Source organism: Triticum urartu, chromosome 6, assembly GCF_003073215.2.
Source record: "Triticum urartu cultivar G1812 chromosome 6, Tu2.1, whole genome shotgun sequence".
Lineage (NCBI taxonomy): Eukaryota > Viridiplantae > Streptophyta > Magnoliopsida > Poales > Poaceae > Triticum > Triticum urartu.
In genome coordinates this window covers 446,135,736-446,145,246 of record NC_053027.1, presented here as the reverse complement: position 1 = coordinate 446,145,246, position 9,511 = coordinate 446,135,736, and the positions used below count along the sequence as shown (strand labels likewise).

Below are 9,511 nucleotides of genomic sequence, written 5' to 3'. Positions count from 1 at the left end.
GATCGGCATGCCATCGAGAATAAATGTATCTTCAAGAAGAAGACTGACGTTGAAGGTAATGTTACTGTCTATAAAGCTCGACTTTTTGCAAAAGATTTTCGACAAGTTCAAGGGATTGACTACGATGAGTCCTTCTCACCCGTAGCAATGCTTAAGTCTGTCCGAATCATGTTAGCAATTGTCGCATTTTATGATTATGAAATTTGGCAAATGGATGTCAAAACTGCATTCCTGAATGGATTTCTAGAAGAAGAGTTGTATATGATGCAACCGGAAGGTTTTGTCGATACAAAGGGAGCTAACAAAGTGTGCAAGCTCCAGCGATCCATTTATGGACTGGTGCAAGCCTCTCGGAGTTGGAATAAACGTTTTTATAGTGTGATCAAAGCATATGATTTTATACAGATTTTTGGAGAAGCCTGTATTTACAAGAAAGTGAGTGGGAGCTCTATAGCATTTCTAATATTATATGTGGATGACATATTGTTGATTGGAAATGATATAGAATTTCTGGATAGCATAAAAGGATATTTGAATAAGAGTTTTTCAATGAAGGACCTCGGTGAAGCTGCTTATATATTGGGCATCAAGATCTATAGAGATAGATCAAGACGCTTAATTGGACTTTCACAAAGCACATACCATGACAAAGTTTTGAAGAAGTTCAAAATGGATCAAGCAAAAAAAAAAGGTTCTTGCCTGTGTTACAAGGTGTGAAGTTGAGTAAGACTCAATGCCCGACCACTGCAGAAGATAGAGAGAAAATGAAAGATGTTCCCTATGCTTCAGCCATAGGCTCTATCATGTATGCAATGTTGTGTACCAGACCTGATGTGTGCCTTGCTATTAGTTTAGCAGGGAGGTACCAAAGTAATCCAGGAGTGGATCACTGGACAGCGGTCAAGAACATCCTGAAATACCTGAAAAGGACTAAGGATATGTTTCTCGTTTATGGAGGTGACAAAGAGCTTGTCGTAAATGGTTACGTCGATGCAAGCTTTGACACTAATCCGGACGATTCTAAATCGCAAACCGGATACGTGTTTATATTGAACGGTGGAGTTGTCAGTTGGTGCAGTTCTAAACAAAGCGTCGTAGAGGGATCTACATGTGAAGCGGAGTACATAGCTGCTTCGGAAGCAGCAAATGAAGGAGTCTGGATGAAGGAGTTCATATCCGATCTAGGTGTCATACCTAGTGCATCGGGTCCAATGAAAATCTTTTGTGAAAATACTGGTGCAATTGCCTTGGCAAAGGAATCCAGATTTCACAAGAGGACCAAGCACATCAAGAGATGCTTCAATTCCATCCGGGACCATGTCCAAGTGGGAGACATAGAGATTTGCAAGATACATACGGATCTGAATGTTGCAGACCCGTTGACTAAGCCTCTTCCACGAGCAAAACATGATCAACACTAAGGCTCCATGGGTGTTAGAACCATTACTGTGTAATCTAGATTATTGACTCTAGTGCAAGTGGGAGACTGAAGGAAATATGCCCTAGAGGCAATAATAAAGTTATTATTTATTTCCTTATATCATGATAAATGTTTATTATTCATGCTAGAATTGTATTAACCGGAAACATGATACATGTGTGAATACATAGACAAACAGAGTGTCACTAGTATGCCTCTACTTGACTAGCTCGTTAATCAAAGATGGTTATGTTTCCTAGCCATATTCAAAGAGTTGTCATTTGATTAATGTGATCACATCATTAGGAGAATGATGTGATTGACTTGACCCATTCCGTTAGCTTAGCACTTGATCGTTTAGTATGTTGATATTGCTTTCTTCATGACTAATACAAGTTCCTATGACTATGAGATTATGCAACTCCCGTTTACTGGAGGAACACTTTGTGTGCTACCAAACGTCACAACGTAACTGGGTGATTATAAAGGTGCTCTACGGGTGTCTCCGAAGGTACTTGTCGGGTTGGCGTATTTTGAGATTAGGATTTGTCACTCCGATTGTCGGAGAGGTATCTCTGGGCCCACTTGGTAATGCACATCACTATAAGCCTTACAAGCATTTCAACTAATGAGTTAGTTGCAGGATAATGTATTACAGAACGAGTAAAGAGGCTTGCCGGTAACGAGATTGAACTAGGTATTGAGATACCGACGATCGAATCTCGGGCAAGTAACATACCGATGACAAAGGGAAGAACATATGTTGTTATGCAGTTTGACCGATAAAGATCTCCGTATAATATGTGGGAGCCAATATGAGCATCCAGGTTCCGCTATTGGTTATTGACCAGAGACGTGTCTCGGTCATGTCTACATAGTTCTCGAACCCGTAGGGTCCCCACGCTTAAAGTTCGATGGCGGTTATATTATGAGTTTATGGTTTTGATGTACCGAAGGTAGTTCGGAGTCCCGGATGGGATCGCGGACATGACGAGGAGTCTCGAAATGGTCGAGACATAAAGATCGATATATTGGACGACTATGTTCGGACACCGGAATGGTTTCGGGGAGTTTCGGCATATACCGGAGTACCCGGGGGTTACCGGAACCCCCCGGGGAGGCTAATGGGCCTATTGGGCCCTAGTAGAGAAGAGGAGGGGCGGCTAAGGGCAGCCGCGTGCCCCCTTCCCTCCCCCCCCCCCCAGTCTGAATTGGACAAGGAGGGGGCACCCCCCTTTCCTTTCCCCCTCTCTCTCCTTCCCTCTCCTCTCCTACTCCCACATGGAAGGGGCGAGTCCTACTCCCAGTGGGAGTAGGACTCCTCATGGGGCGCGCCTAGGGTGGCCGCCCCCCTCCCTCTCATCCACTCCTTTATATACTGGGAGGGAGGCACCCCTTGGAGACACAACAATTGATCTCTTGAATCTCTTAGCCGTGTGCGGTGCCCCCCTCCACCATAATCCACCTCGATAATATCGTAGCGGTGCTTAGGCGAAGCCCTGCATCGGTAGAACATCATCATCGTCACCAGCCGTCGTGCTGACGGAACTCTCCCTCAAAGCTCGGCTGGATCGGAGTTCTAGGGACGTCATCGAGTTGAACGTGTGCAGAACTCGGAGGTGTCGTGCGTTCGGTACTTGATCGGTCGGATCGTGAAGACGTACGACTACATCAACCGCGTTGTGCTAACGCTTCCGCTTTCCGTCTACGAGGGTACGTGGACACACTCTCCCCTCTCGTTGCTATGCATCACCATGATCTGTCGTGTGCGTAGGAATTTTTTGAAATTACTACGTACCCCAACAGTCCCGACAATTGACGATGCAGAGGGTGGTGATGAAGAGAGTTGTACGACTCGCGGCGGAGCAGAATCACGCCACCCGGCGCATGGCGAGGATCATCATCTTGTCCTCCTCCTCTTCCCCGTCGGACAGTGACACAACAGAAGGCGATGCGCCCCCCGCTACCGACGCCCGCGACATGGACAGTCGCCGCTCCCGAGACCCCAAGGGGAAGCGTTCCGCGAGGAAGAGGTGAAATCCGGCCGCCCTATCTCTGAGTTTTAATAAGTATCTAAGTTAGTTAAGTGATGAATTCCGACATGCCCATTTGTATTAGATTGTGTTAAATTTTTAATGTCATATCTATGTTGGATTGTTATGCTTATATGTTATCTACCACCTCCGTCTAGGTGAATAAATCATTCGCGTAGTTCTAGATCATCGATTTGAGAAATTAAATGTGTTATATGTTATAAAAAGTATATCACTAGATTTCTACACGGATATAGTTTTTAAATATATATATATATATATATATATATATATATTTGTCACATATAATACATATTTAGATAGTTAAATCGTCGATCTAAAACTACGCGAATGACTTATTCACCGAGACAGAGCTAGTATGCCTGATTGCTATGTTTATATGTTGATCTATGTAGGGTACGTAATTTGCATGGTTTTCTATGAATTTGAGATAGGACATATGAGGTGTGTGTGGATATGGACTGGGAGAAATGCGGTTTGCCCGGTTACCCCGAGCGGACGCGCAGGTATATAGGGTCCCAAATTATGTGATCAGGTTTGTAGATGCTCTTACACACCATCAACAATATTCCCGCCAAAGCAAGTATGCTAGGCCGTTGATGGCACTACCCTCCGTGTATGTTTCTTAGTCTTATCGTGGTTAAATTTGATCACATATTTAACTAGCAAATTGTTAGTGCATCTCATCGCTGCCATGGCGGAGGAGCAGCCTATGTCGGTGTTTCAGCAGGCGTAGGAAGAACAACGGTACAACCTATTCCTCCTAGAAATCGACAGCGAACGCGCGAGCGAGGCAGTCGTGGCAGGCATGGCCGGACGAACCACAACTTTGTCACAGAGCAGTGTGCCATCTACTGCCCATGCTCAAGCCGCCGCTCGCCAGGAAGCGATCGCCACGGAGGCGCAGTTGCAGATGATCGCGGACGAGAACAACATCAGTTGCGCCTCCTACACGCCGCTGACAAACTTTCATGCGGTCCGGTGGGAGTGGGACGACGACAGGGCGGCACCAACATTTCCATCTTGGACCTCATGTTCACCGGCGACGGGCAAGGCGCGGACTTCTACGAGGATGAGTAGCGCATGGGAGGCGGCAAGGCCTTGTGTGTCATGTGTGCCAGTCCGTCTCCCATGTTCTACACTTCCTCGCCGAAGACCGCAACTTCACTTCATCGGTCTTATCATTGGTGCTCATAGAGACGGCAGATGGAGGACGGCAAGGGCTTGGACGCCGGCCGCCGCCTTAGTATAGGTTTAGGGCCAGAACGTTTTTTTCCTTTCTAATGTTTGAAATGTAATGAAAATTTATCGTGTTTGCATGAATGTTGTCCAGTTTATTGAAATTCGCCATGTTTGCATGAATTTCATCCCGTTAATTCAATTAGGTTTTGAAATGTATGCCAACCGCGTTGAATGACGGTCTCAGACATCAGTATCGGTGAACTGGTCCTTTGTTTGCGGACACGAAGCAAATTGGCGAGTTAACGTTAGAGATGCCCTAATAAAACTGTTGATATTTGTTTATACTTGAGCTCAGCGAATGTTTCCAACACGTGCTAGAGCCACCGGCCATGAGCAGTAAAGACAAACAACAAAAGGTTAGGATGGTGTGCAGTGAGCAAATCACATGAGCATCGAGATCCAGTGGCCTCACGAGCTGAACATTCTTGATAAGAACACAGAATTACAGACCGATGCGCGGTCAAAAGCTGTTTACGGGTGACTTTTACTCGTAATCACCACCTAATCCGCGCACAGTAGATCAAATCAAACCGAAAAGTTCATTCTGCACCCGAGCTCATATGCTCCCGCATGAACAGTAAAATCGAAAAAAATCGAAAAAAATTCAAAAAATTCCAAATTTTTTTTGAGAGAAACATTGACAAAAGTTCTAAGTGCCTGCAAAAATTCATCATGAAATCACATTCCTGTGAGGCGTGGCAAAAAAAAACAAATTCAGCGCTTCAAAATGCATTTGAAAGTAGCTTTTTCAGAGTACTATTTTTGTTTTTTTTGCCACGCCTTCTAGGAATGTGATTTCATGACGAATTTTTGCAGGCACTTAGAACTTTTGTCAATGTTTCTCTAAAAAAAATTTAGAATTTTTAAAAAAAATTTGATTTTTTTTCGATTTTACTGTTCATGCGGGAGCATATGAGCTCGGGTGCAGATTAGCCGCGTCCCAAACAAACGCGCTATTCACACCCGTGTCCCCGCCTGGCTACCTAACGGGCAGGGCTACCAGCTCAGTGAGTGACCACACTGACCAAGCCAGAGTGAAGTGGGCACTGAGCAGTGAGCACAGGGCGGGTGCTTGCTTGCTTGCCGAAGCAGAGCGAGGAAGGAGCAATGGGGGTCCGGTCGGCGGCCACGAAGCTGCACATCCCCCCCGCCCACTCCGCCGCCCGGCGCTCCTTCTTCCTGCCGCTCGCCGCCGTCGCCCTCCTCTGCTCCGCCTCCTACCTCCTGGGCGCCTGGCACCACGGCGGCGGCTTCTCCCCTTCCTCCCCCTCCCGCTCCGTCACCATTGCCACCGACATCTCCTGCACCACCACCACCCTCACCCCCTCCACCACCACCGCCGCCGCCGCTCAGTCCCTCGACTTCTCCGCGCACCACGCGGCGGCGGTCGACGCCGTGGCGTCCAGGGCCGCGTCCTCCGCGTCCTCGGCGCCGCGGAGGTACCCGGCGTGCCCGGCCGAGTACTCGGAGTACACGCCGTGCGAGGACGTGAAGCGGTCGCTGCGCTACCCGCGGGACCGGCTGGTGTACCGGGAGCGGCACTGCCCCTCGGGGCGCGAGCGGCTGCGGTGCCTGGTGCCGGCGCCCGCCGGGTACCGCAACCCGTTCCCGTGGCCGGCCAGCCGCGACGTCGCGTGGTTCGCCAACGTGCCGCACAAGGAGCTCACCGTGGAGAAGGCGGTGCAGAACTGGATCCGCGTGGACGGGGACAAGCTCCGGTTCCCCGGCGGCGGGACCATGTTCCCGCACGGCGCCGACGCCTACATCGACGACATTGGGAAGCTCATCCCGCTCCACGATGGCTCCATCCGCACCGCGCTCGACACCGGCTGCGGGGTAAGTTACCAAGCTTCTTAATCTTAATTATCTCTAATTGCTTAACTAGGTTTAGGATGGATTGCTTGCTCGAAACCGGCTTAGTTCTTGTGGTAGTATTACTGCATCTTAGTGAGAAATGGAAACGCGAACATTTCTTGCTCAACCGAGGTCAAAACAGGTCTGTCAGATACTCTCAGATAGTAGCAGTACTAGAGAGAACAAACTGCAGAATGTTGAAAACATATTACATGGGGTGAATTAATTAGTAATAACACATTTGTTATATTTTTCATCATTTGAATTGGTGAAATTCTCACCTAACTGTGAATTATGCAACTATGAACTACAACTAGTAGAATTGAAACAGCACGAGTGGACTGTAAAATCTGCTATTCACTTGACTGGTCAGAACTCAGCTGTCACTCATTAAAAAAGCTTGACTTGTCACTTTTCAGCCGGTGCCACAAAATTATTGACAAAAATATCGTGGCCTTTTTTCAACGAATGCACAGTAGCACAATTATGGGTACTGCCAGCCTGCACCTGTGACACCGTTCAAGTGTCGTCTATCTTTTCAGTAACGTTTGCAGGGTAACTTTTTTTTGCGATCAAATGTACTGCGTTCACGTGCATTCGCTGATCCGCATAGGGCTGGATTTTAGTACCACTTGCCTGCACGAATGCCGACCTGCTATCTGAACCCTGAAGTAATTCCGTAGGAAGAAACTTTCCACTTTGGACCTCAGAACAAGCCAACCGTGGTGGTAGTACGTAGCATGGGAATGGCGGAAATGGCACGTAGTAGTAGTAGTGTAGTGGTAGCATTCCTCTCCGATGTCTGATGCGTGGTGAGCGGGCTGTGCAGGTGGCGAGCTGGGGCGCGTACCTGCTGTCCCGGGACATCCTGGCCATGTCCTTCGCGCCGCGGGACTCGCACGAGGCGCAGGTGCAGTTCGCGCTGGAGCGCGGCGTCCCCGCCATGATCGGCGTCCTCGCTTCCAACCGCCTCACCTACCCGGCCCGCGCCTTCGACATGGCGCACTGCTCCCGCTGCCTCATCCCCTGGCACCTCTACGGTACGCCCACCGTCATCTCTTCACCGAAACGCAATTCCATTCCACCCCTGGTCACTCAGCTCAGGCATGCGCTGTGAAAAAACGTGCAGATGGATTGTACCTGATCGAGTTGGACCGTGTCCTGCGCCCCGGCGGGTACTGGATCCTGTCCGGGCCGCCCATCAACTGGAAGAAGTACTGGAAGGGGTGGGAGAGGAGCAAGGAGGACCTCAACGCCGAGCAGGAGGCGATCGAGGCGGTCGCCCGGAGCCTCTGCTGGAAGAAGATCAAGGAGGCCGGCGACATCGCCGTCTGGCAGAAACCCGCCAACCACGCCGGCTGCAAGGCCTCCCGCAAGGCCGCCAAGTCGCCGCCGTTCTGCTCCAAGAAAAATGCCGACGCAGCGTGGTAATTATCACAGGACCACATCGAGTCATTAACATTAACTTACCAGTTTCGTTGCTGTAATTGAGCTCTCATGGTAGGTACGACAAGATGGAGGCCTGCGTGACGCCACTGCCGGAGGTCTCGGACGCGAGCGAGGTGGCCGGCGGCGCGGTGAAGAAGTGGCCGCACAGGCTCACGGCCGTGCCGCCCAGGGTCTCCCGGGGCACGGTCAAGGGCGTGACGGCCAAGGCGTTCCAGCAGGACACGGAGCTGTGGAAGAAGCGGGTCCGCCACTACAAGGCGGTGATCAACCAGTTCGAGCAGAAAGGACGGTACCGCAACGTGCTCGACATGAACGCCCGCCTCGGCGGCTTCGCGGCGGCGCTGGCGAGCTACCCGCTGTGGGTCATGAACATGGTCCCGGCCGTGGCCAATTCCAGCGCACTCGGGGTGGTCTACGAGCGCGGCCTCATCGGAAGCTACCAGGACTGGTTAGTCCTCTACCACCGGGCACACCAGTCGTACCACTGCATGGCCCCTACCACAGTGATCACCAGCGGTGCGCCGGTGTCGGTGTCGGCGTCGTGGTCTCGCAACGTACGGTTTCTGATCTCGTTGCATCCATTAATTCACTGCAGGTGCGAGGGCACGTCCACCTATCCGCGGACCTACGATCTCATCCACGCCGACTCGGTCTTCACTCTGTACAAGAGCAGGTAACATACATACATAATCTGCATCAAAACTCCCCTGTAATGAACTTGCGTCAGTGTTCACCCTCTCTGACGACGGGCCGGCTTGCCACTCTGCAAGGTGTGAGATGGACACCATTCTGCTGGAGATGGACAGGGTCCTGAGGCCCGAGGGCACGGTGATCATCAGAGACGACGTGGACATGCTGGTGAAGGTCAAGAGCGTCGCCGACCGGATGAGGTGGGACAGCCAGATCGTCGACCACGAAGACGGCCCGCTCGTCCGGGAGAAGATCCTCCTGGTTGCCAAGACGTATTGGACTGCCAAGAACCAATAGCACCAGTGGAGTATAGCATCTATATAGTATTGCTCATAAGCACATTGCTCGGAAGATCTCAAAGTTGGATCGCCATTTGTTGTAGCTCCATGAACTGCCTATTTTATGCTCTTTATTTATGTCTTTATATAGGAAATTCGTCTCCAAGTAAGCTGTAAAACACGGCATAATTTGTATGTGTCACTTGATCGCTAAATTGCATCAAGTGATTAATAGAAGTACTGTTTGCGAGTTACTCCCTCTGTATCAAGATATAAGATGTTTCTTGATACTATGACTGTTAAAAAACGTCTTATATTTTGATACGGGGGAGTATTTAAAATCCAGCTTGGCTATGTCTTCAGAAAAGTTAACTGATGAGCAACACTGGATTCAGGATTTATTCATAGCCAACTTAGGCTTTCAGATCTCGCAACTGTGTGAGGCTATATGCCTTTTTTCTTCTTCAGATCTCGCAACTGTATGAGGCTACATGCTTAGGATGCCCGACCGGCGACAAAATGGG

The 9,511-nt window shown here is 49.6% G+C and overlaps 1 protein-coding gene across 1 annotated transcript; it reads left to right on the top strand.

Moving 5' to 3' along the window:
• Positions 1-5,721: 5,721 nt before the first annotated feature.
• Positions 5,722-9,241, top strand: LOC125514092 (probable methyltransferase PMT15). The gene is made up of 6 exons (XM_048679349.1): positions 5,722-6,552; positions 7,400-7,610; positions 7,700-7,997; positions 8,075-8,467; positions 8,615-8,692; positions 8,790-9,241. Exons 1-6 carry the CDS (start codon positions 5,824-5,826, stop codon positions 9,004-9,006), a joined length of 1,926 nt encoding a protein of 641 aa, XP_048535306.1. The 5' UTR covers positions 5,722-5,823; the 3' UTR covers positions 9,007-9,241.
• The last annotated feature ends 270 nt before the right edge of the window (positions 9,242-9,511 follow it).

Bases quoted from the DNA above. Each gene is read 5' to 3' on its own strand.
- LOC125514092 (XM_048679349.1), top strand. From the start codon at position 5,824: ATGGGGGTCCGGTCGGCGGCCACGAAGCTGCACATCCCCCCCGCCCAC. The intron at 7,998-8,074 runs GTAATTATCACA...CTCTCATGGTAG, and splicing joins AAAAATGCCGACGCAGCGTG to GTACGACAAGATGGAGGCCT. The intron at 8,693-8,789 runs GTAACATACATA...CCACTCTGCAAG, and splicing joins TTCACTCTGTACAAGAGCAG to GTGTGAGATGGACACCATTC.